Below are 27,390 nucleotides of genomic sequence, written 5' to 3'. Positions count from 1 at the left end.
TATTTAATGAGGGATTGTTGTGGTGTAACTGGTGTAACTGACAATATGAATAATGCATCATCCATTACTATTCCTCAGTCACTGACTGTACGGAGATGAAAGGTGGTGCATATTTAACATGCAGACAGTGTTAGAGGACCAAATGACCTCTGGGACAGCGGAGGAGTGCGGGAGATGATTGATCATGACTAAGCATTGTGCCGGCTCTCTCTGTAAGTGTATCCATCCATCATGTGACCCACTAGTTGTGTCCCAAACAGCCCCCTATTTCCCGACGGGCTCTGGTCAAAAGTAGGTGTACTTGTCTCCACTATGCTAGCACTGCAGCTCCACTATATCAGGCTTTTTTATGGATAAAAAAGAAGCTTAGTGTTTCAGGAAGTGTGGCAATGGGCGCTGTCTGCCTGTCGGTGCCGCTGAATTTTAGAGAAAAGAAGCCCCCATCTTGGTGGTATAAAGAGATCTTTGAACGCCTATTTCCTCCAATCTCAAAATGTCTCTATGGAGCTGAAAGAAATTGTTTCAGTTTTAAAGCTAATTTCCTGCAATGCTGTGCATTTTGCCGTGGCTGTGTTCTTTTGCTCAAACATAATAACAAAATCAATACTGGTAAAAAAAATACTGCTTATTCTATGTTTTCGGAATTTTCTATTTTCCCTGACTGTGCAGCTTTTATTATGGTAATTGTCAGTTCTCAAATATTATATAGTTTCAGAATATATAGGTCCATTATTTTTTCTACATGCACTACATTACCAAAAGTATGTGGACACCTGCACTTCGTTCATCTCATTCCAAAATTATGGGCATTAATATAGCGTTGGTCCCCTCTTTGGTGCTATAACAGCCTCCACTCTTCTGGAATGGCTTTCCACTAGATGTTGGAACATTGCTGCGGGGACTTGCATCCACTCAGCCACAAGAGCATTAGTGACGTCGGGCACTGATGTTGAAGGATTAGGCCTGGCATGCAGTTGGCATTCCAATTCATCCCAAAGGTGTTCGATGGGGTTGAGGTCAGAGCTCTGCACAGGCCAGTCAAGTTCTTCCACACAGATCTCGACAAACCATTTCTGTATGGACCTTGGTTTGTGCACGAGGGCATTGTCATGCTGAAACAGGAAAGGTTCTTCCCCAAACTGTTGCCACATAGTTGGAAGCACAGAATCGTCTAGAATGTAATTGTATGCTGTAGCGTTAAGATTTCCCTTCTGGAACTAAGGGGCCTAGCCGGAACCATGAAAAACAGCCCCAGACCATTATTCCTCCTCCACCCAACTTTATAGTTGTCACTATGCATTCAGGCAGGTAGCATTCTCCTGGCATCAACCAAACCCAGAGTCGTCCATTCGGATTGCTGAATGCTGAAGCATGATTCATCACCCCAGAGAAAGTGTTTCCACTGCGCATGGTGATCTTAGGCTTGTGTGCGGCTGCTCGGCCATGCGCTATGCGCTTCAGCACTCTGTTCTGTGACTGAGCAGTTGTTGCTCCTAGACGTTTCCACTTCACAATAACAGCACTTACAGTTGATCGGGGCAGCTCTAAAACGGACTAGTTGAAAAGGTGCCATCCTATGACGATACAGCATTGTAAGTCACAGAGATCTTCAGTAAGGCCATTCTACTACCAATGTTTGTCTTTGGAGATTGCAAGGCTGTGTGCTCTATTTTATACACCTGTCAGCAATGGGTGTAGCTGAAATAGTCAAATCCACTCATTTAAAGGGGTGTCCACATACTTTTGTATATATAGTGTACTTTATGTCTGATTTTAAGTCTCTTAAGTTTACACTTTTTGGACCCAAGTATTTCAATGGCATAAAAATCCCTGTACACATACAACAGACAGCTCATGATAAGACAAGCAGTAAGGCATACTGCAGCTGATAGACTACATGGATAGTCAATGAAGTGGAAATGATCTCTTCTAGATCACAAACCTTCTGTGTGATGCTGACTACCGGACGAAACAAATGAGAGTACACTTCTCTCGTTGCAATTCACGTTAGTTTCCACTGCTATTAACAATTCAGCTAAAATGCCTTCTTTCTATGGAATGACTAGAGTAGGTTAACAAGAATCTGGACACAAGTGTAAAACAGAAGAAGTTAAATTCACCCGCCAGTGCGGCACATTTCCTCTCAACTCCCTGCTTGCTATTACATTCAGTGTGGCAGCTTTGAAGCCCCACACCCCTCACACACTCCCCACACCCCTCACACACTCCCCACACCCCTCACACACGCCCCACACCCCTCACACACGCCCCACACCCCTCACACACGCCCCACACCCCTCACACACACCCCACACCCCTCACACACTCCCCACACCCCTCACACACTCCCCACACCCCTCACACACGCCCCACACCCCTCACACACGCCCCACACCCCTCACACACACCCAACACCCCTCACACACTCTCCACACCCCTCACACACACCCCACACCCCTCACACACACCCCACACCCCTCACACACTCCCCACACCCCTCACACACACCCCACACCCCTCACACACTCCCCACACCCCTCACACACGCCCCACACCCCTCACACACGCCCCACACCCCTCACACACACCCAACACCCCTCACACACTCTCCACACCCCTCACACACACCCCACACCCCTCACACACACCCCACACCCCTCACACACTCCCCACACCCCTCACACACTCCCCACACCCCTCACACACTCCCCACACCCCTCACCCCTCACACACGCCCCACACCCCTCACACACACCCCACACCCCTCACACACTCCCCACACCCCTCACACACTCCCCACACACTCCCCACACCCCTCACACACCCCACACCCCTCACACACACCCCACACCCCTCACACATGCCCCACACCCCTCACACACTCCCCACACACTCCCCACACCCCTCACACACACCCCACACCCCTCACACACGCACCACACCCCTCACACACGCCCCACACCCCTCACACACTCCCCACACACTCCCCACACCCCTCACACAGGCCCCACACCCCTCACACACACCCCACACCTCTCACACACTCCCCAAACCCCTCACACACGCCCCACACCCCTCACACACTCCCCACACCCCTCACACACACCCCACACCCCTCACACACTCCCAATCGAGACGATGCTTCTGCAACTGCTGACAGCGCTATGCTGTGGTATCTGCATATCTATTATACTTGGCCCTCATAAATAACCTGTAATGGAACTGTCATCTCACTAGTGCCATCAAATATTAACTCTGCCTCAACGCCAACAGACTAGAACAGCTCACAGGAGCTGCATTTGACTACAGTAAACTGTTTGACTACTGCAGATTGTGGCTGTCTTATCAAATGAACAGTGGATGCCATCAGTAACCGTGTGGTTAGGGGCCATTGTTGAGAATGTTTTGGGGTACTTACTGACTGACTTATTGACAGTAGTACACATTTTTGGAAGAAAGTGGATTGGAATTAAACACACACACACACTGAATCTAACATCCCGATAGGGTTGTAACTGATCTCCACCACATTGTTTTCAACAGGTAGCCAGCCTACTGTGTGTAGGGAGGCAGGTAGTTGCTAATTCAAATCCCAGAGCCGACAAAGTGTAAAAAAAATCAGTCGATCTGCCCTTGAGCGAGGCACTTAACCCTAAATGCTTCAGGGTCGCCGTCACTAATGGCTGATCCCTGGCCGTGACCCCTCTCTCCGACGGTGTCTCAGGGGGAGTTGGGATAAGCAAAAAACACCTTTCCATTTCACACCTCACACTTGTACATGCCGTGAAACATGCCAAATATAATCACCCCCTATTTGACCTTTGATCAGTGCCCTGACCAAAACATTCCCAGCAGCCAATATTACCCAGACAGCCAACTACACTCCATCCCTGTGGTCACACTGCTCCATTGAGCTGAGCTGAAGTACTCTGCCCCCAGGGACCCTTCAAGGCCGGCATTCATTCACACAGCTATAAATTCTCCCAGAGAGAGCACTGGACGCCTGCCTCACTTGCCGGCCAGCCCCATTCCCATCCTATGACAAACCAGCCTCCTTCCCATCCTCTGACCAACCAGCCTACATGAATGATCCTCATTAACCAACAAGCCTCCATTGGTCAGTTATTGAGTGATGGCTATATAGGTGGAGTTGCCCGTTCTAGCACTTGTATACAATGGTGTCCCCCTTCGACATAGTTGTTACCAGCTTGAAAAAGTGTGTGTGAAAGAGCTAGCTATCACTGTAATGTCTATGGAACTTGGATTATCAACCAAATGGTTAACCAGTGTTAGTTGGTCTGTGCACCCAAAGATGCCCGGGAGGAGGGGGAGGGGGGATTATGGAAATGATAAGCTTCTCAATTTGCTTCCACTTAATTTGTTCCTAAAATGTAATATATAGGAGATAAGCCTTTCAAAGGAGGATAAAAATAAGAATGCGCCTCATTTTACACACACACACACACACACACACACACACACACACACACACACACTCTCTCTCTGCTCAGAAGCTCCTCTTGAATATGGAGTTTATTATTGGTACTGGCGATGTTGGACTGAAGCCATCAGAATTCAGCAGCAGAGACAGAAGCAGTGCATAGGAGAAGAGGGGGAGGGGAGCACAAACACAGCTAATGACTCACTATGGGTGTGTGTGTGTGCAATTGCGTAGCGTATGTTTGCCTATCGGTCTATAATGCCAAACTAGGTTTCTTGGAGTAACATTGTGAACAGGAGGAGGTGGCACTGGCGACTAGATCATAGTACAAAGGTTTGGACTTGGTAACACATACTCTAGATCTAACCCTGTTCCCGAAGAACTACCCTCCTGTAGGTTTACACCAGAGCCCTCCAACCCTGTTCCCGAAGAACTACCCTCCTGTAGGTTTACACCAGAGCCCTCCAACCCTGTTCCTGAAGAGCTACCCTCCTGTAGGTTTACACCAGGGCTCTCCAACCCTGTTCCTGGACAGCAACACTCCTGTAGGTTTTCATTTCAACAGGGTTGGAGGCCCTGGTGTAAACCTACAGGAGGGTAGCTTTCCAGGAACAGAGTTGGAAAGCCCTGCTTTAGATGGTCTATCCAAGGTTTCCCAAACCCAGTTCAAATCTACACAGGAGATGCTTACCAAGAAGTTAAAGTTGACTTAAAATTTATGGCAAGACTTGAAAATCGTTCTCTACCAATGAACAACAACCGATTTGACAGAGCTTGAAACATTTTGAAAAGAATAATGGGAAAATGTTTACAATCCAGGTGTGGAAAGCTCTTAGAGACTTACCCAGAAAGACTAGTCAGGGGTGTGAACACATACAGTACCAGTCAGAAGTTTGGACACACCTACTCATTCCAAAGGTTTTTATTTATTTTTACTATTTTCTACATGGTAGAATAATAGTGAAGACATCAAAACTATGAAATTACATGTGGTAACCAAAAAAGTGTTATATATTTTATATTTGAGATTCTTCAAAGTAGCCACCCTTTGCCTTGATGACAGCTTTACACACTCTTGGCATTTTCTCAACCAGCTTCATGAGGTAGTCACCTGGAATACATTTCAATTAACAGGTGTGCCTTGTTAATTTGTGGAATTTCTTTCTTTCTTAATGCGTTTGAGCCAATCAGTTGTGTTGTGACAAGGTAGGGGTGGTATACAGAACATAGCCCTATTTGGTAAAATACCAAGTCCATATTATGACAAGAACAGCTCAAATAAGCAAAGATAAATGACAGTCCATCATTACTTTAAGACATGAAGGTCAGTCAATGCGGAAAATTCAATAACTTTGAAAGTTTCTTCAAGTGCAGTCGCAAAAACCATCAAGCACTGTGATGAAACTGGCTCTCATGAGGACCGCCACAGGAAAAGAAGACCCTGAGTTACCTCCCATTAGAGTTAACAGCCTCAGAAATTGCAGCCCAAGTAAATGCTTCACAGAGTTCAAGTAACAGACACATCTCAACATCAACTGTTCAGAAGAGATTGCGTGAATCAGACCTTCATAGTCGAATTGCTGCAAAGAAACCACTACTAAGGGACACCAATAAAAAGAAGAGACTTGCTTGGGCCAAGAAACACGAGCAATGGACATTAGACCGGTGGAAATCTGTCCTTTGGTCTGACGGGTCCAAATTTGAGATTTTGTGAGATGCAGTGTAGGTGAATGGATGATCTCCACATGTGTGGTTCCCACCGTGAAGCATGGAGGTGGTGGTGTGATGGTGCTTTGCTGGTGACACTGTCAGTGATTTGTTTAGAATTCAAGGCACACTTAACCAGCATGGCTACCACAGCATTTTGCAGCATTATGTCATACCATCTGGTTTATGCTTAGTGGCACAATCATTCGTTTTTCAACAGGACAATGACCCAACACACACCTCAAGGCTGTGTAAGGGCTATTTGACCAAGGAGAGTGATGGAGTGCTGCATCAGATGACTTGTCCTCCACAATCACCTGACCTCAACCCAATTGAGATGGTTTGGGATGAGTTGGACCGCAGAGTGAAGGAAAAGCAGCCATTATCTAAAATATATTTTAATTTGTTTAACACTTTTTTGGTCACTACATGACTCCATGTGTTATTTCATAGTTTTGATGTCTTCACTATTATTCTACAAACATAGAAAATAGTCAAAATAAAGTAAAACTCTTGAATGAGTAGGTGTCAAAACTTTTGACTGGTACTGTTTGTAAATGACATATACAGAAATATAATTTTCAATAAATTAGCAAAAATGTATAAAAATATTTTTTCACTTTGTCATAATGGGGCATTGTGTATAATATGGATCCCCATTAGCCTCTTCCTGGGGTAAAGAAAAATTAAGTCAGTTGTACACTTTTAAAAACATTACAATACATTCATAGCAGATTTCACTACACACTAAGTGTGTGCCCTCAGGCCCCTAATCCACTACCACATATCTACACCACAAAATCCATGTGTTTAGTGCGCATGTTATCGTGTGTATGAGTGTGTCTATGTTTGTGATGCTTCACAGTCCCTGCTGTTCCATAAGGTGTATTTTTAAATGTAATTTACTGCATCAGTTACTTGATGTGGAATATAGTTCCATGTAGTCACAAAAATTATATATTTAATCCATTTTGAATTCAGGCTGTAACGACAAAATGTGGAGTAAGTCAAGGAGTGTGAATACTTTCTGAAAGTACTGTATAGTCTAGGTTCTTTTTAATCAACCTGTGAACAGTCAGATCGAGAACCCGAGGATAAAGCTGATATTAAATTGTTTCTTAACCAGCAAGATATGGCCCTCCCTTCTTGGAGGCAGACTTGCATTGAAGTTAACACTTAAGAACTGACTAAATTGGTGTCAGCACACCATCTAAGGCCAGGGACCTAAAATCTCTGCGACCAGTACTAGTCCACAGAGGTTTAAGCCACTGCTATACAGTACTGTAACTTATGCTTTCCGTTGCTAATTCTGGTTTCTGTGCTGCCCGCCCCCCTTTGAGCTGCAATGAGGCATTACCCTGAAGGCAGCATACGTTCTCCCTGCTATGGCCTTCTAAATGTCCAGGCCTCCTCCAATGCTGCTCAGGCAGGACTCATTAAGGAACCATTTAATAGGCTAATTGGCAGAGTTCAGTGCACAGGGACCAGTGAGGATCCAAGGACACAACACAGGCGCATCCGGACCCCTGGCTCGCCATGTCACCTGGATCCAAAATGAAGGACGGAGGTCTTGTCGTGTCACTGGCAGCACCTCAATAGAAAACAGCGTCCTGTGTCCTCTGACATTGATCGTTTTGACAGGGGGGGGACATTTTTAGATACAGCTGTACACAGGGGTGAGTGGGTGGTGTTTCCTGATGAGGCAGAGTAGTTTAGTCATAGGGAAACAAGTCGTCAACTCAGATCACTCATGGCCTGATGCAGACGATTTATTTTATTTATTGTTTTTCCATCATCATGTCCCAGGATTATTCGTCCTCTCTCCGAGTACACCTCAACACGCTGTAGGCCTGTTGTAATGTCTTATTTGAAGTGACGTGCTGCAGAAAAAGCAGAGAGCATGAATAAAAAGAGAGGAGCGAATGAGTAAAAGGATGAATCAGTGGATTGGTGGTTGGGGTGGGAGGGTTAGGTTCCGTCACATGTGATGGATGCACAGGGAGGTGATAGGTGGGGGCAGAAGAGCGAGGGGTGTGGGGCGATGGAGGATGACAGGCTGCTTTCTCCTCTCTTTTCTTAGATGCTGACCACCTCTTCACACTCTGACCTGGGGTGACTATTCATTTGGCACAAACAGATGAACAAGTTTTGAAATGGTAAACAAAAAAGACCGATCTTTTGCGACAGGTTTGGGTAGTGCTGTCCACAGTACTTCCTCCGTTTCAAAAGCTCTTCTGTCATTTGTGTGGGTTGGCGCCCCCCCCCCCCTTGGGTTGTGCCGTGGCAGAGATCTTTGTGGGCTATACTCGGCCTTGTCTCAGGATGGTAAGTTGGTGGTTGAAGATATCCCTCTAGTGGTGTGGGGGCTGTGCTTTGGCAAAGTGGGTGGGGTTATATCCTTCCTGTTTGGCCCTGTCCGGGGGTATCCTCGGATGGGGCCAGTGTCTCCTGACCCCTCCTGTCTCAGCCTCCAGTATTTATGCTGCAGTAGTTTATGTGTCGGGGGGCTAGGGTCAGTTTGTTATATCTGGAGTACTTCTCCTGTCCTATTCGGTGTCCTGTGTGAATCTAAGTGTGCTCTCTCTAATTCTCTCTCTCGGAGGACCTGAGCTCTAGGACCATGCCTCAGGACTACCTGACATGATGACTCCTTGCTGTCCCCAGTCCACCTGGCCGTGCTGCTGCTCCAGTTTCAACTGTTCTGCCTTATTATTTGACCATGCTGGTCATTTATGAACATTTGAACATCTTGGCCATGTTCTGTTATAATCTCCACCCGGCACAGCCAGAAGAGGACTGGCCACCCCACATAGCCTGGTTCCTCTAGGTTTTGGCCTTTCTAGGGAGTTTTTCCTAGCCACCGTGCTTCTACACCTGCATTGCTTGCTGTTTGGGGTTTTAGGCTGGGTCTCTGTACAGCACTTTGAGATATCAGCTGATGTACGAAGGGCTATATAAATACATTTGATTTGATTTGTGTGCCACTTGACCCCGACGTGTGGGCGTATCTGATGGGACGAGATTTTAAGCATTTGCATTGTCATTCTTACCTTTATTTGACATTCTTGTTCTACTTTGGACATTGTCACTGTACCGTTCCTACTCTGTGTGAACATGAAATCAAATTCAACATCTCCACGGGTTCACAAGTTTTCAATTTGGTTTATTTTCAAAAAAATAAAATGACATTATTTCTTTCTGTTTCGAAACAGTGTAATTTGAAAAGTCTCCTGTCCTCTAAGGAAACAAACCTGCTGAGCAGTTAAACAGGCAACAGGTAGAAAAGGAGGAAACTAACCTGGTCATTACAATATGAAACACATAAAACGGATCAAAGCGTACTTAAAGGCAGAAAATAAAACTTAACCGGTAAAAACAACTCAAAGTTCTACAAAACAAGCTTTCCGATTATTTTCTATTTCGAAGAAGGAGCGATCAACTCTGCACACATTCCTTGTAGTGTTAGAGAAAACATGGGAGAAGTCTATGACACGACATCAATATCAAACCAAAAAAAGAGGACTGGCTGTAGGTAGCTAACAAGTAAGGATCATGTCTGACTGTAGGTAGCTAACAGGTAAGGATCATGTCTGACTGTAGGTAGCTAACAGGTAAGGATCATGTCTGACTGTAGGTAGCTAACAGGTAAGGATCATGTCTGACTGTAGGTAGCTAACAGGTAAGGATCATGTCTGACTGTAGGTAGCTAACAGATAAGGATCATGTCTGACTGTAGGTAGCTAACATTCTAACAGGTAAGGATCATGTCTGACTATAGGTAGCTAACAGGTAAGGATCATGTCTGACTGTAGGTAGCTAACAGGTAAGGATCATGTCTGACTGTAGGTAGCTAACAGGTAAGGATTGTCTGACTGTAGGTAGCTAACAGGTAAGGATCATGTCTGACTGTAGGTAGCTAACAGATAAGGATCATGTCTGACTGTAGGTAGCTAACAGGTAAGGATCATGTCTGACTGTAGGTAGCTAACATTCTAACAGGTAAGGATCATGTCTGACTATAGGTAGCTAACAGGTAAGGATCATGTCTGACTGTAGGTAGCTAACAGGTAAGGATCATGTCTGACTGTAGGTAGCTAACATTCTAACAGGTAAGGATCATGTCTGACTATAGGTAGCTAACAGGTAAGGATCATGTCTGACTGTAGGTAGCTAACAGGTAAGGATCATGTCTGACTGTAGGTAGCTAACATTCTAACAGGTAAGGATCGTGTCTGACTGTAGGTAGCTAACAGGTAAGGATCGTGTCTGACTGTAGGTAGCTAACAGGTAAGGATCATGTCTGACTGTAGGTAGCTAACATTCTAACAGGTAAGGATCGTGTCTGACTGTAGGTAGCTAACAGGTAAGGATCATGTCTGAAAGGTAGGTAGCTAACATTCTAACAGGTAAGGATCATGTCTGACTGTAGGTAGCTAACATTCTAACAGGTAAGGATCATGTCTGACTGTAGGTAGCTAACATTCTAACAGGTAAGGATCATGTCTGACTGTAAGTAGCTAACAGGTAAGGATCATGTCTGACTGTAGGTAGCTAACAGGTAAGGATCATGTCTGACTGTAGGTAGCTAACAGGTAAGGATCATGTCTGACTGTAGGTAGCTAACATTCTAACAGGTAAGGATCATGTCTGCACATAGCAGGATGATGTTGGTTTGACCAGCTGTGCATTGAGGAAGTGTGTGTGTGTTCAGGCCATTTTGTGAGGGTACCAGTTGAGGAGATGGAAACCAGTGCCGGTAGCCAGACGGGCAGCCGGGCCCAGGGCAAAGGGCGAGGTGACACGCAGCATGTCCCCCATTCCAAACAGAGGGAACACGGACATACCTAGACAACACAGGAAACACCTTATGATGTAGACATCTTCCATGGCAGCAGAGTCAGAATCCTAACTTAAGATAAAAACAGCATCTTTGCATTAGTCGCCAACAGACATCAATGCACAATTTTCGTATGCATGACTTTTCCGTTGCCCCCGCACATTGCCTCTGTACCGGTAACCCCTGTATATAGCCTCCACATTGCCTCTGTACCGGTACCCCCTGTATATAGCCTCCACATTGCCTCTATACCAGTACCCCCTGTATATAGCCTCCACATTGCCTCTGTACCAGTACCCCCTGTATATAGCCTCCACATTGCCTCTATACCAGTACCCCCTGTATATAGCCTCCACATTGCCTCTGTACCAGTACCCCCTGTATATAGCCTCCACATTGCCTCTGTACCGGTACCCCCTGTATATGGCCTCCACATTGCCTCTGTACCGGTACCCCCTGTATATAGCCTCCACATTGACTCTGTACCGGTACCCCCTGTATATAGCCTCCACATTGACTCTGTACCGGTACCCCCTGTATATAGCCTCCACATTGACTCTGTACCGGTACCCCCTGTATATAGCCTCCACATTGCCTCTGTACCGGTACCCCCTGTATATAGCCTCCACATTGCCTCTGTACCGGTACTCCCTGTATATAGCCTCCACATTGCCTCTGTACCGGTACCCCCTGTATATAGCCTCCACATTGCCTCTGTACCGGTACCCCCTGTATATAGCCTCCACATTGCCTCTGTACCGGTACCCCCTGTATATAGCCTCCACATTGCCTCTGCACCGGTACCCCCTGTATATAGCCTCCACATTGCCTCTGTACTGGTACCCCCTGTATATAGCCTCCACATTGCCTCTGTACCAGTACCCCCTGTATACAGCCTCCACATTGCCTCTGTACTGGTACCCCATGTATACAGCCCCGCTATTGTTATTTTACTGCTGCTCTTTAATTATTTGTTACTCTTATCTTTTTTTTGTTGTTGGTATTTTTATTAAAACTGTATTGTTGGTTAAGGGCTTGTTAGTAAGCATTTCACTGTAAGGTTGCTGTTGTATTTGGCGCATGTGACAAATACAATTTGATTTATATAGCTGCAACACTGCTGCTGAACAACATTAGATGATGTGTAAAGCTCAGTCTGCTTGTTGTATTTCCATGGCCTGTTCAGGTCTTTTGTTCACAGCTTAACCAAAACCACTGCACTGTAACAGTGTATCAATATCAAGGCTTATGCAATTAGGTAACACCATTTGGTCAAATAGCTATGGTAACATATAGGATCCGTGTCAGTTTCTCTGTGCAGGGCCATTCACTAGTGGGGAATTTCATTGTGTTTCTCTAGCATCATTAGTGCTCAGGCTAACCCCTGTGTGTGTATGTAAAATGTTTTCTGCATCGTGTGTGTGTGTGTCTAAAGGGTTGTTTACTGTGTGCGTGTGTAATGGTTTGTTTACTGTGTGCGTGTGTGTGTGTGTGTGTAATGGTTTGTTTATGTGTGTGTAATGGTTTGTTTACCGTGTGTGTATTTGTTAACCGTACCGTATGGGGCAGTCTGGGTCTGCGTCAATCCGGGGGTACGGAGGCTCAGGGTTTTCAGAGTGGAGGGCTGGGGGGGCACAGCAGGTATATGGGACCCCGCCCCTCCATTTGCAGAGCATGGCTCCTTCAGCTCACTGGCACTAGGTGAAGGGGGGGGGGGCTGAAACACATGGGGGGCAGAAAGGGTAGTAAGGAAGATCATGCGTTGACTGGGACTTCGGAAAGCACCAAATCATAGAAACACAACCGGCTAAAACAAATGCATATTTACATTCACACAGCATTCAGCATTAATATCATGTCATTTAGAAGAATGTGAAAACAAAACCCATCTCAAAGTAGAGCTGGGGGGAAAATACAGGCAGGAGCTGAGGGGAAATACAGGCAGGAGCTGGGGGGAAATACAGGCAGGAGCTGGGGGGAAAATACAGGCAGGAGCTGGGGGGAAATACAGGCAGGAGCTGGGGGGAAATACAGGCAGGAGCTGGGGGGAAAATACAGGCAGGAGCTGGGGGGAAAATACAGGCAGGAGCTGGGGGGAAATACAGGCAGGAGCTGGGGGGAAATACAGGCAGGAGCTGGGGGGAAATACAGGCAGGAGCTGGAGGGAAATACAGGCAGGAGCTGGGGGAAAATACAGACAGGAGCTGGGGGGAAATACAGGCAGGAGCTGGGGGGAAATACAGGCAGGAGCTGGGGGGAAATACAGGCAGGAGCTGGGGGGAAATACAGGCAGGAGCTGGGGGGAAATACAGGCAGGAGCTGGGGGGAAAATACAGGCAGGAGCTGGGGGGGAAAATACAGGCAGGAGCTGGGGGGGAAAATACAGGCAGGAGCTGGGGGGGAAATACAGGCAGGAGCTGGGGGGGAAATACAGGCAGGAGCTGGGGGGGAAATACAGGCAGGAGCTGGGGGGAAATACAGGCAGGAGCTGGGGGGAAATACAGGCAGGAGCTGGGGGGAAATACAGGCAGGAGCTGGGGGGAAATACAGGCAGGAGCTGGGGGGAAATACAGGCAGGAGCTGGGGGGAATACAGGCAGGAGCTGGGGGGAATACAGGCAGGAGCTGGGGGGAATACAGGCAGGAGCTGGGGGGAATACAGGCAGGAGCTGGGGGGAATACAGGCAGGAGCTGGGGGAAATACAGGCAGGAGCTGGGAAAATACAGGCAGGAGCAGGGGGGAAATACAGGCAGGAGCTGGGGGGAAATACAGGCAGGAGCTGGGGGGAAATACAGGCAGGAGCTGGGAAAATACAGGCAGGAGCTGGGAAAATACAGGCAGGAGCTGGGGGGAAATACAGGAAGGAGCTGGGGGGAAATACAGGCAGGAGCTGGGGGGAAATACAGGCAGGAGCTGGGGGGAAATACAGGCAGGAGCTGGGGGGAAATACAGGCAGGAGCTGGGGGGAAATACAGGCAGGAGCTGGGGGGAAATGCAGGCAGGAGCTGGGGGGAAATGCAGGCAGGAGCTGGGGGGAAATACAGGCAGGAGCTGGGGGGAAATACAGGCAGGAGCTGGGGGGAAATACAGGCAGGAGCTGGGGGGAAATACAGGCAGGAGCTGGGGGGAAAATACAGGCAGGAGCTGGGGGGAAATACAGGCAGGAGCTGGGGGAAATACAGGCAGGAGCTGGGGGGAAAATACAGGCAGGAGCTGGGGGGAAAATACAGGCAGGAGCTGGGGGGAAATACAGGCAGGAGCTGGGGGGAAATACAGGCAGGAGCTGGGGGGAAATACAGGCAGGAGCTGGGGGGAAAATACAGGCAGGAGCTGGGGGGAAAATACAGGCAGGAGCTGGGGGGGAAATACAGGCAGGAGCTGGGGGGAAATACAGGCAGGAGCTGGGGGGAAATACAGGCGGGAGCTGGGGGAAATACAGGCAGGAGCTGGGGGGAAAATACAGGCAGGAGCTGGGGGAAAATACAGGCAGGAGCTGGGGGGAAATACAGGCAGGAGCTGGGGGAAAATACAGGCAGGAGCTGGGGGGAAATACAGGCAGGAGCTGGGGGGAAATACAGGCAGGAGCTGGGGGGAAAATACAGGCAGGAGCTGGGGGGAAAATACAGGCAGGAGCTGGGGGGGAAATACAGGCAGGAGCTGGGGGGGAAATACAGGCAGGAGCTGGGGGGAAATACAGGCAGGAGCTGGGGGGAAAATACAGGCAGGAGCTGGGGGGGAAATACAGGCAGGAGCTGGGGGGAAATACAGGCAGGAGCTATACAGGCAGGAGCTGGGGGGAAATACAGGCAGGAGCTATACAGGCAGGAGCTGGGGGGAAATACAGGCAGGAGCTGGGGGGAAATACAGGCAGGAGCTGGGGGGAAATACAGGCAGGAGCTGGGGGGAAATACAGGCAGGAGCTGGGGGGAAATACAGGCAGGAGCTGGGGGGAAATACAGGCAGGAGCTGGGGGGAAAATACAGGCAGGAGCTGGGGGGAAATACAGGCAGGAGCTGGGGGAAATACAGGCAGGAGCTGGGGGGAAAATACAGGCAGGAGCTGGGGGGAAATACAGGCAGGAGCTGGGGGGAAATACAGGCAGGAGCTGGGGGGAAAAGCTGGGGGGAAATACAGGCAGGAGCTGGGGGGAAAATACAGGCAGGAGCTGGGGGGAAATACAGGCAGGAGCTGGGGGGAAAATACAGGCAGGAGCTGGGGGGAAATACAGGCAGGAGCTGGGGGGAAAATACAGGCAGGAGCTGGGGGGAAATACAGGCAGGAGCTGGGGGGAAATACAGGCAGGAGCTGGGGGGAAATACAGGCAGGAGCTGGGGGAAAAATACAGGCAGGAGCTGGGGGAAAATACAGGCAGGAGCTGGGGGGAAATACAGGCAGGAGCTGGGGGGAAATACAGGCAGGAGCTGGGGGGAAAATACAGGCAGGAGCTGGGGGGAAAATACAGGCAGGAGCTGGGAAAATACAGGCAGGAGCTGGGAAAATACAGGCAGGAGCTGGGGGGAAATACAGGAAGGAGCTGGGGGGAAATACAGGCAGGAGCTGGGGGGAAATACAGGCAGGAGCTGGGGGGAAATACAGGCAGGAGCTGGGGGAAAATACAGGCAGGAGCTGGGGGGAAATACAGGCAGGAGCTGGGGGGAAATACAGGCAGGAGCTGGGGGGAAAATACAGGCAGGAGCTGGGGGGAAATACAGGCAGGAGCTGGGGGAAATACAGGCAGGAGCTGGGGGGAAAATACAGGCAGGAGCTGGGGGAAAATACAGGCAGGAGCTGGGGGGAAAATACAGGCAGGAGCTGGGGGGAAAATACAGGCAGGAGCTGGGGGAAAATACAGGCAGGAGCTGGGGGGAAATACAGGCAGGAGCTGGGGGGAAAATACAGGCAGGAGCTGGGGGGGAAATACAGGCAGGAGCTGGGGGGGAAATACAGGCAGGAGCTGGGGGGGAAATACAGGCAGGAGCTGGGGGGGAAATACAGGCAGGAGCTGGGGGGGAAATACAGGCAGGAGCTGGGGGGAATACAGGCAGGAGCTGGGGGAATACAGGCAGGAGCTGGGGGAAATACAGGCAGGAGCTGGGGGAAATACAGGCAGGAGCTGGGAAAATACAGGCAGGAGCAGGGGGGAAATACAGGCAGGAGCTGGGGGGAAATACAGGCAGGAGCTGGGGGGAAATACAGGCAGGAGCTGGGGGGGAAATACAGGCAGGAGCTGGGGGGAAATACAGGCAGGAGCTGGGGGGAAAATACAGGCAGGAGCTGGGGGGAAATACAGGCAGGAGCTGGGGGAAATACAGGCAGGAGCTGGGGGGAAAATACAGGCAGGAGCTGGGGGGAAAATACAGGCAGGAGCTGGGGGGAAATACAGGCAGGAGCTGGGGGGAAATACAGGCAGGAGCTGGGGGGAAATACAGGCAGGAGCTGGGGGGAAATACAGGCAGGAGCTGGGGGGAAATACAGGCAGGAGCTGGGGGGAAAATACAGGCAGGAGCTGGGGGGGAAATACAGGCAGGAGCTGGGGGGAAATACAGGCAGGAGCTGGGGGGAAATACAGGCGGGAGCTGGGGGGAAATACAGGCAGGAGCTGGGGGGAAATACAGGCAGGAGCTGGGGGGAAATACAGGCAGGAGCTGGGGGGAAATACAGGCAGGAGCTGGGGGGAAATACAGGCAGGAGCTGGGGGGAAATACAGGCAGGAGCTGGGGGGAAATACAGGCAGGAGCTGGGGGGAAATACAGGCAGGAGCTGGGGGGAAATACAGGCAGGAGCTGGGGGGAAATACAGGCAGGAGCTGGGGGGAAAATACAGGCAGGAGCTGGGGGGAAAATACAGGCAGGAGCTGGGGGGGAAATACAGGCAGGAGCTGGGGGGAAATACAGGCAGGAGCTGGGGGGAAATACAGGCAGGAGCTGGGGGGAAAATACAGGCAGGAGCTGGGGGGAAATACAGGCAGGAGCTGGGGGAAATACAGGCAGGAGCTGGGGGGAAAATACAGGCAGGAGCTGGGGGGAAATACAGGCAGGAGCTGGGGGGAAATACAGGCAGGAGCTGGGGGGAAATACAGGCAGGAGCTGGGGGGAAATACAGGCAGGAGCTGGGGGGAAATACAGGCAGGAGCTGGGGGGAAATACAGGCAGGAGCTGGGGGGAAATACAGAAAGGAGCTGGGGGGAAATACAGAAAGGAGCTGGGGGGGAAATACAGGCAGGAGCTGGGGGGAAAATACAGGCAGGAGCTGGGGGGGAAATACAGGCAGGAGCTGGGGGGAAATACAGGCAGGAGCTGGGGGGAAATACAGGCAGGAGCTGGGGGGAAATACAGGCAGGAGCTGGGGGGAAAAGCTGGCGGGAAATACAGGCAGGAGCTGGGGGGAAAATACAGGCAGGAGCTGGGGGGAAAATACAGGCAGGAGCTGGGGGGGAAATACAGGCAGGAGCTGGGGGGGAAATACAGGCAGGAGCTGGGGGGGAAATACAGGCAGGAGCTGGGGGGAAATACAGGCAGGAGCTGGGGGGAAATACAGGCAGGAGCTGGGGGGAAATACAGGCAGGAGCTGGGGGGAAATACAGGCAGGAGCTGGGGGGAAATACAGGCAGGAGCTGGGGGGAAAATACAGGCAGGAGCTGGGGGGAAATACAGGCAGGAGCTGGGAGGAAAATACAGGCAGGAGCTGGGGGGAAATACAGGCAGGAGCTGGGGGGAAATACAGGCAGGAGCTGGGGGGAAATACAGGCAGGAGCTGGGGGAAAAATACAGGCAGGAGCTGGGGGAAAAATACAGGCAGGAGCTGGGGGAAAAATACAGGCAGGAGCTGGGGGGGAAATACAGGCAGGAGCTGGGGGGAAATACAGGCAGGAGCTGGGGGGAAAATACAGGCAGGAGCTGGGGGGAAAATACAGGCAGGAGCTGGGGGGAAAATACAGGCAGGAGCTGGGAAAATACAGGCAGGAGCTAGGGGGAAATACAGGAAGGAGCTGGGGGGGAAATACAGGCAGGAGCTGGGGGGAAAATACAGGCAGGAGCTGGGGGGGAAATACAGGCAGGAGCTGGGGGGAAATACAGGCAGGAGCTGGGGGGAAATACAGGCAGGAGCTGGGGGGAATACAGGCAGGAGCTGGGGGGAATACAGGCAGGAGCTGGGGGGAAAATACAGGCAGGAGCTGGGGGGGAAATACAGGCAGGAGCTGGGGGGAAGTACAGGCAGGAGCTGGGGGGAAATACAGGCAGGAGCTGGGGGGAAAATACAGGCGGGAGCTGGGGGGAAATACAGGCGGGAGCTGGGGGAAATACAGGCGGGAGCTGGGGGGAAAATACAGGCAGGAGCTGGGGGGAAAATACAGGCGGGAGCTGGGGGGAAATACAGGCAGGAGCTGGGGGGAAATACAGGCAGGAGCTGGGGGGAAATACAGGCAGGAGCTGGGGGGAAATACAGGCAGGAGCTGGGGGAAAAAAATACAGGCAGGAGCTGGGGGGGAAATACAGGCAGGAGCTGGGGGGAAATACAGGCAGGAGCTGGGGGGAAATACAGGCAGGAGCTGGGGGGAAATACAGGCAGGAGCTGGGGGGAAATACAGGCAGGAGCTGGGGGGAAATACAGGCAGGAGCTGGGGGGAAATACAGGCAGGAGCTGGGGGGAAATACAGGCAGGAGCTGGGGGGAAATACAGGCAGGAGCTGGGGGGAAATACAGGCAGGAGCTGGGGGGAAAATACAGGCAGGAGCTGGGGGGGAAAATACAGGCAGGAGCTGGGGGGGAAATACAGGCAGGAGCTGGGGGGAAATACAGGCAGGAGCTGGGGGGAAATACAGGCAGGAGCTGGGGGGAAAATACAGGCAGGAGCTGGGGGGAAATACAGGCAGGAGCTGGGGAAATACAGGCAGGAGCTGGGGGGAAAATACAGGCAGGAGCTGGGGGGAAATACAGGCAGGAGCTGGGGGGAAATACAGGCAGGAGCTGGGGGGAAATACAGGCAGGAGCTGGGGGGAAATACAGGCAGGAGCTGGGGGGAAATACAGGCAGGAGCTGGGGGGAAATACAGGCAGGAGCTGGGGGGAAATACAGGCAGGAGCTGGGGGGAAATACAGGCAGGAGCTGGGGGGAAAATACAGGCAGGAGCTGGGGGGGAAATACAGGCAGGAGCTGGGGGGAAATACAGGCAGGAGCTGGGGGGAAATACAGGCAGGAGCTGGGGGGAAATACAGGCAGGAGCTGGGGGGAAAAGCTGGGGGGAAATACAGGCAGGAGCTGGGGGGAAAATACAGGCAGGAGCTGGGGGGAAAATACAGGCAGGAGCTGGGGGGGAAATACAGGCAGGAGCTGGGGGGAAATACAGGCAGGAGCTGGGGGGAAACACAGGCAGGAGCTGGGGGGAAAATACAGGCAGGAGCTGGGGGGAAATACAGGCAGGAGCTGGGGGGAAAATACAGGCAGGAGCTGGGGGGAAATACAGGCAGGAGCTGGGGGGAAATACAGGCAGGAGCTGGGGGGAAATACAGGCAGGAGCTGGGGGAAAAATACAGGCAGGAGCTGGGGGAAAATACAGGCAGGAGCTGGGGGGAAAATACAGGCGGGAGCTGGGGGGAAATACAGGCAGGAGCTGGGGGGAAATACAGGCAGGAGCTGGGGGGAAATACAGGCAGGAGCTGGGGGGAAATACAGGCAGGAGCTGGGGGAAAAAAATACAGGCAGGAGCTGGGGGGGAAATACAGGCAGGAGCTGGGGGGAAATACAGGCAGGAGCTGGGGGGAAATACAGGCAGGAGCTGGGGGGAAAATACAGGCAGGAGCTGGGGGGGAAATACAGGCAGGAGCTGGGGGGAAATACAGGCAGGAGCTGGGGGGAAATACAGGCAGGAGCTGGGGGGAAATACAGGCAGGAGCTGGGGGGAAAAGCTGGGGGGAAATACAGGCAGGAGCTGGGGGGAAAATACAGGCAGGAGCTGGGGGGAAAATACAGGCAGGAGCTGGGGGGGAAATACAGGCAGGAGCTGGGGGGGAAATACAGGCAGGAGCTGGGGGGAAATACAGGCAGGAGCTGGGGGGAAAATACAGGCAGGAGCTGGGGGGAAATACAGGCAGGAGCTGGGGGGAAAATACAGGCAGGAGCTGGGGGGAAATACAGGCAGGAGCTGGGGGGAAATACAGGCAGGAGCTGGGGGAAAAATACAGGCAGGAGCTGGGGGAAAATACAGGCAGGAGCTGGGGGGAAATACAGGCAGGAGCTGGGGGGAAATACAGGCAGGAGCTGGGGGGAAAATACAGGCAGGAGCTGGGGGGAAAATACAGGCAGGAGCTGGGGGGAAAATACAGGCAGGAGCTGGGGGGAAAATACAGGCAGGAGCTGGGGGGGAAATACAGGCAGGAGCTGGGGGGGAAATACAGGCAGGAGCTGGGGGGAAATACAGGCAGGAGCTGGGGGGAAAATACAGGCAGGAGCTGGGGGGAAATACAGGCAGGAGCTGGGGGGAAATACAGGCAGGAGCTGGGGGGAAATACAGGCAGGAGCTGGGGGGAAAATACAGGCAGGAGCTGGGGGGGAAATACAGGCAGGAGCTGGGGGGAAATACAGGCAGGAGCTGGGGGGAAATACAGGCAGGAGCTGGGGGGAAAATACAGGCAGGAGCTGGGGGGAAATATAGGCAGGAGCTGGGGGGAAAAGCTGGGGGGAAATACAGGCAGGAGCTGGGGGGAAAATACAGGCAGGAGCTGGGGGGAAAATACAGGCAGGAGCTGGGGGGGAAATACAGGCAGGAGCTGGGGGGGAAATACAGGCAGGAGCTGGGGGGAAATACAGGCAGGAGCTGGGGGGAAAATACAGGCAGGAGCTGGGGGGAAATACAGGCAGGAGCTGGGGGGAAAATACAGGCAGGAGCTGGGGGGAAATACAGGCAGGAGCTGGGGGGAAATACAGGCAGGAGCTGGGGGAAAAATACAGGCAGGAGCTGGGGGAAAATACAGGCAGGAGCTGGGGGGAAATACAGGCAGGAGCTGGGGGGAAATACAGGCAGGAGCTGGGGGGAAAATACAGGCAGGAGCTGGGGGCAGGAGCTGGGGGGAAATACAGGCAGGAGCTGGGGGGAAATACAGGCAGGAGCTGGGGGGAAATACAGGCAGGAGCTGGGGGGAAAATACAGGCAGGAGCTGGGGGGAAATACAGGCAGGAGCTGGGGGAAATACAGGCAGGAGCTGGGGGGAAAATACAGGCAGGAGCTGGGGGGAAAATACAGGCAGGAGCTGGGGGGAAAATACAGGCAGGAGCTGGGGGGAAAATACAGGCAGGAGCTGGGGGAAAATACAGGCAGGAGCTGGGGGGAAAATACAGGCAGGAGCTGGGGGGAAAATACAGGCAGGAGCTGGGGGGAAATACAGGCAGGAGCTGGGGGGAAATACAGGCAGGAGCTGGGGGGAAAATACAGGCAGGAGCTGGGGGGGAAATACAGGCAGGAGCTGGGGGGGAAATACAGGCAGGAGCTGGGGGGGAAATACAGGCAGGAGCTGGGGGGAAATACAGGCAGGAGCTGGGGGGAAATACAGGCAGGAGCTGGGGGGAAATACAGGCAGGAGCTGGGGGGAATACAGGCAGGAGCTGGGGGGAATACAGGCAGGAGCTGGGGGGAATACAGGCAGGAGCTGGGGGGAATACAGGCAGGAGCTGGGGGGAACACAGGCAGGAGCTGGGGGGAAATACAGGCAGGAGCTGGGGGGAAATACAGGCAGGAGCTGGGGGGAAAATACAGGCAGGAGCTGGGGGGAAATACAGGCAGGAGCTGGGGGGAAATACAGGCAGGAGCTGGGGGGGAAATACAGGCAGGAGCTGGGGGGGAAATACAGGCAGGAGCTGGGGGGGGAAATACAGGCAGGAGCTGGGGGGAAATACAGGCAGGAGCTGGGGGGAAAAGCTGGGGGGAAATACAGGCAGGAGCTGGGGGGAAAATACAGGCATGAGCTGGGGGGAAATACAGGCAGGAGCTGGGGGGAAATACAGGCAGGAGCTGGGGGGAAAATACAGGCAGGAGCTGGGGGGAAATACAGGCAGGAGCTGGGGGGAAATACAGGCAGGAGCTGGGGGGAAAATACAGGCAGGAGCTGGGGGGGAAATACAGGCAGGAGCTGGGGGGAAATACAGGCAGGAGCTGGGGGGAAATACAGGCAGGAGCTGGGGGGAAATACAGGCAGGAGCTGGGGGGAAAAGCTGGGGGGAAATACAGGCAGGAGCTGGGGGGAAAATACAGGCAGGAGCTGGGGGGAAAATACAGGCAGGAGCTGGGGGGGGAAATACAGGCAGGAGCTGGGGGGAAATACAGGCAGGAGCTGGGGGGGAAATACAGGCAGGAGCTGGGGGGAAATACAGGCAGGAGCTGGGGGAAAAATACAGGCAGGAGCTGGGGGAAAATACAGGCAGGAGCTGGGGGGAAATACAGGCAGGAGCTGGGGGGAAATACAGGCAGGAGCTGGGGGGGAAATACAGGCAGGAGCTGGGGGGAAATACAGGCAGGAGCTGGGGGGAAATACAGGCAGGAGCTGGGGGGAAATACAGGCAGGAGCTGGGGGGAAAAGCTGGGGGGAAATACAGGCAGGAGCTGGGGGGAAAATACAGGCAGGAGCTGGGGGGAAAATACAGGCAGGAGCTGGGGGGGGAAATACAGGCAGGAGCTGGGGGGAAATACAGGCAGGAGCTGGGGGGGAAATACAGGCAGGAGCTGGGGGGAAATACAGGCAGGAGCTGGGGGAAAAATACAGGCAGGAGCTGGGGGAAAATACAGGCAGGAGCTGGGGGGAAATACAGGCAGGAGCTGGGGGGAAATACAGGCAGGAGCTGGGGGGAAATACAGGCAGGAGCTGGGGGGAAATACAGGCAGGAGCTGGGGGGAAATACAGGCAGGAGCTGGGGGGAAATACAGGCAGGAGCTGGGGGGAAATACAGGCAGGAGCTGGGGGGAAAAGCTGGGGGGAAATACAGGCAGGAGCTGGGGGGAAAATACAGGCAGGAGCTGGGGGGAAAATACAGGCAGGAGCTGGGGGGGGAAATACAGGCAGGAGCTGGGGGGAAATACAGGCAGGAGCTGGGGGGGAAATACAGGCAGGAGCTGGGGGGAAATACAGGCAGGAGCTGGGGGAAAAATACAGGCAGGAGCTGGGGGAAAATACAGGCAGGAGCTGGGGGGAAATACAGGCAGGAGCTGGGGGGAAATACAGGCAGGAGCTGGGGGGAAATACAGGCAGGAGCTGGGGGGAAAATACAGGCAGGAGCTGGGGGGAAATACAGGAAGGAGCTGGGGGGAAATACAGGAAGGAGCTGGGGGGAAATACAGGCAGGAGCTGGGGGGAAATACAGGCAGGAGCTGGGGGGAAAATACAGGCAGGAGCTGGGGGGAAATACAGGCAGGAGCTGGGGGGAAATACAGGCAGGAGCTGGGGGGAAAATACAGGCAGGAGCTGGGGGAAAATACAGGCAGGAGCTGGGGGGAAAATACAGGCAGGAGCTGGGGGGGAATACAGGCAGGAGCTGGGGGGAAAATACAGGCAGGAGCTGGGGGAAATACAGGCAGGAGCTGGGGGGAAAATACAGGCAGGAGCTGGGGGGGAAATACAGGCAGGAGCTGGGGGGAAATACAGGCAGGAGCTGGGGGGAAATACAGGCAGGAGCTGGGGGGAAAAGCTGGGGGGAAATACAGGCAGGAGCTGGGGGGAAAATACAGGCAGGAGCTGGGGGGAAAATACAGGCAGGAGCTGGGGGGAAAATACAGGCAGGAGCTGGGGGGAAATACAGGCAGGAGCTGGGGGGAAAATACAGGCAGGAGCTGGGGGGAAAATACAGGCAGGAGCTGGGGGGGAAATACAGGCAGGAGCTGGGGGGGAAATACAGGCACGAGCTGGGGGGGAAATACAGGCAGGAGCTGGGGGGGAAATACAGGCAGGAGCTGGGGGGGAAATACAGGCAGGAGCTGGGGGGGGAAATACAGGCAGGAGCTGGGGGGAAATACAGGCAGGAGCTGGGGGGAAATACAGGCAGGAGCTGGGGGGAAATACAGGCAGGAGCTGGGGGGAATACAGGCAGGAGCTGGGGGGAATACAGGCAGGAGCTGGGGGGAATACAGGCAGGAGCTGGGGGGAACACAGGCAGGAGCTGGGGGGAACACAGGCAGGAGCTGGGGGAAATAGAGGCAGGAGCTGGGGGAAATACAGGCAGGAGCTGGGGGGAAATACAGGCAGGAGCTGGGGGGAAATACAGGCAGGAGCTGGGGGGAAATACAGGCAGGAGCTGGGGGGAAATACAGGCAGGAGCTGGGGGGAAATACAGGCAGGAGCTGGGGGGAAATACAGGCAGGAGCTGGGGGGAAATACAGGCAGGAGCTGGGGGGAAATACAGGCAGGAGCTGGGGGGAAATACAGGCAGGAGCTGGGGGGAAATACAGGCAGGAGCTGGGGGAAAAATACAGGCAGGAGCTGGGGGGAAAATACAGGCAGGAGCTGGGGGGGAAATACAGGCAGGAGCTGGGGGGGAAATACAGGCAGGAGCTGGGGGGGAAATACAGGCAGGAGCTGGGGGGGAAATACAGGCAGGAGCTGGGGGGAAATACAGGCAGGAGCTGGGGGGAATACAGGCAGGAGCTGGGGGGAATACAGGCAGGAGCTGGGGGGAATACAGGCAGGAGCTGGGGGGAATACAGGCAGGAGCTGGGGGAAATAGAGGCAGGAGCTGGGGGGAAATACAGGCAGGAGCTGGGGGGAAATACAGGCAGGAGCTGGGGGGAAATACAGGCAGGAGCTGGGGGGAAATACAGGCAGGAGCTGGGGGGAAATACAGGCAGGAGCTGGGGGGAAAATACAGGCAGGAGCTGGGGGGAAATACAGGCAGGAGCTGGGGGGAAATACAGGCAGGAGCTGGGGGGAAATACAGGCAGGAGCTGGGGGGAAAATACAGGCAGGAGCTGGGGGGGAAATACAGGCAGGAGCTGGGGGGAAATACAGGCAGGAGCTGGGGGGAAATACAGGCAGGAGCTGGGGGGAAAAGCTGGGGGGAAATACAGGCAGGAGCTGGGGGGAAAATACAGGCAGGAGCTGGGGGGTAATACAGGCAGGAGCTGGGGGGAAATACAGGCAGGAGCTGGGGGGAAATACAGGCAGGAGCTGGGGGGAAATACAGGCAGGAGCTGGGGGGAAATACAGGCAGGAGCTGGGGGGAAATACAGGCAGGAGCTGGGGGGAAATACAGGCAGGAGCTGGGGGGAAATACAGGCAGGAGCTGGGGGGAAATACAGGCAGGAGCTGGGGGGAAATACAGGCAGGAGCTGGGGGGAAAATACAGGCAGGAGCTGGGGGGGAAATACAGGCAGGAGCTGGGGGGGAAATACAGGCAGGAGCTGGGGGGGAAATACAGGCAGGAGCTGGGGGGGAAATACAGGCAGGAGCTGGGGGGGAAATACAGGCAGGAGCTGGGGGGGAAATACAGGCAGGAGCTGGGGGGAAATACAGGCAGGAGCTGGGGGGAAATACAGGCAGGAGCTGGGGGGAAATACAGGCAGGAGCTGGGGGGAATACAGGCAGGAGCTGGGGGGAACACAGGCAGGAGCTGGGGGAAATAGAGGCAGGAGCTGGGGGGAAATACAGGCAGGAGCTGGGGGGAAATACAGGCAGGAGCTGGGGGGAAATACAGGCAGGAGCTGGGGGGAAATACAGGCAGGAGCTGGGGGGAAAATACAGGCAGGAGCTGGGGCGAAATACAGGCAGGAGCTGGGGGGAAATACAGGCAGGAGCTGGGGGGAAATACAGGCAGGAGCTGGGGGGAAAATACAGGCAGGAGCTGGGGGGGAAATACAGGCAGGAGCTGGGGGGAAATACAGGCAGGAGCTGGGGGGAAATACAGGCAGGAGCTGGGGGGAAAAGCTGGGGGGAAATACAGGCAGGAGCTGGGGGGAAAATACAGGCAGGAGCTGGGGGGAAATACAGGCAGGAGCTGGGGGGAAATACAGGCAGGAGCTGGGGGGAAAATACAGGCAGGAGCTGGGGGGAAAATACAGGCAGGAGCTGGGGGGAAATACAGGCAGGAGCTGGGGGGAAATACAGGCAGGAGCTGGGGAGAAATACAGGCAGGAGCTGGGGGGAAAATACAGGCAGGAGCTGGGGGGGAAATACAGGCAGGAGCTGGGGGGAAATACAGGCAGGAGCTGGGGGGAAATACAGGCAGGAGCTGGGGGGAAATACAGGCAGGAGCTGGGGGGAAATACAGGCAGGAGCTGGGGGGAAATACAGGCAGGAGCTGGGGGGAAAATACAGGCAGGAGCTGGGGGGGGAAATACAGGCAGGAGCTGGGGGGAAATACAGGCAGGAGCTGGGGGGAAAATACAGGCAGGAGCTGGGGGGAAATACAGGCAGGAGCTGGGGGGAAAATACAGGCAGGAGCTGGGGGGAAATACAGGCAGGAGCTGGGGGGAAATACAGGCAGGAGCTGGGGGGAAATACAGGCAGGAGCTGGGGGAAAAATACAGGCAGGAGCTGGGGGAAAATACAGGCAGGAGCTGGGGGGAAATACAGGCAGGAGCTGGGGGGAAATACAGGCAGGAGCTGGGGGGAAATACAGGCAGGAGCTGGGGAGAAAATACAGGCAGGAGCTGGGGGGAAAATACAGGCAGGAGCTGGGGGGGAAATACAGGCAGGAGCTGGGGGGGAAATACAGGCAGGAGCTGGGGGGGAAATACAGGCAGGAGCTGGGGGGGAAATACAGGCAGGAGCTGGGGGGAAATACAGGCAGGAGCTGGGGGGAAATACAGGCAGGAGCTGGGGGGAAATACAGGCAGGAGCTGGGGGGAATACAGGCAGGAGCTGGGGGGAACACAGGCAGGAGCTGGGGGAAATAGAGGCAGGAGCTGGGGGGAAATACAGGCAGGAGCTGGGGGGAAATACAGGCAGGAGCTGGGGGGAAATACAGGCAGGAGCTGGGGGGAAATACAGGCAGGAGCTGGGGGGAAAATACAGGCAGGAGCTGGGGCGAAATACAGGCAGGAGCTGGGGGGAAATACAGGCAGGAGCTGGGGGGAAATACAGGCAGGAGCTGGGGGGAAAATACAGGCAGGAGCTGGGGGGGAAATACAGGCAGGAGCTGGGGGGAAATACAGGCAGGAGCTGGGGGGAAATACAGGCAGGAGCTGGGGGGAAAAGCTGGGGGGAAATACAGGCAGGAGCTGGGGGGAAAATACAGGCAGGAGCTGGGGGGAAATACAGGCAGGAGCTGGGGGGAAATACAGGCAGGAGCTGGGGGGAAAATACAGGCAGGAGCTGGGGGGAAAATACAGGCAGGAGCTGGGGGGAAATACAGGCAGGAGCTGGGGGGAAATACAGGCAGGAGCTGGGGAGAAATACAGGCAGGAGCTGGGGGGAAAATACAGGCAGGAG

At 53.5% G+C, this 27,390-nt stretch overlaps 1 protein-coding gene across 2 annotated transcripts in view; it reads right to left on the bottom strand.

Annotated features, from left to right (window-relative positions):
- Positions 1-9,290: 9,290 nt before the first annotated feature.
- Positions 9,291-27,390, bottom strand: part of LOC110486273 (tudor domain-containing protein 5) — a 53,784-nt gene continuing 35,684 nt past the window's right edge. For both annotated transcript variants that reach the window (XM_036947346.2, XM_036947319.2), the window contains exons 16-17: positions 12,543-12,702; positions 9,291-10,992 (exon numbers count right to left, since the gene is read on the bottom strand). In XM_036947346.2, coding sequence (XP_036803241.1) covers positions 10,856-10,992; positions 12,543-12,702 — 297 coding nt within the window. In that variant the 3' untranslated portion in view covers positions 9,291-10,855. The remainder of the gene's footprint in view (positions 10,993-12,542; positions 12,703-27,390) is intronic.

This window comes from Oncorhynchus mykiss, chromosome 1 (assembly GCF_057628025.1).
Source record: "Oncorhynchus mykiss isolate SJ-2025 chromosome 1, ASM5762802v1, whole genome shotgun sequence".
NCBI classification, from domain to species: domain Eukaryota; kingdom Metazoa; phylum Chordata; class Actinopteri; order Salmoniformes; family Salmonidae; genus Oncorhynchus; species Oncorhynchus mykiss.
Note: the sequence above shows the minus strand (reverse complement) of the source record. Positions and strands in the feature narration are given on the sequence as shown.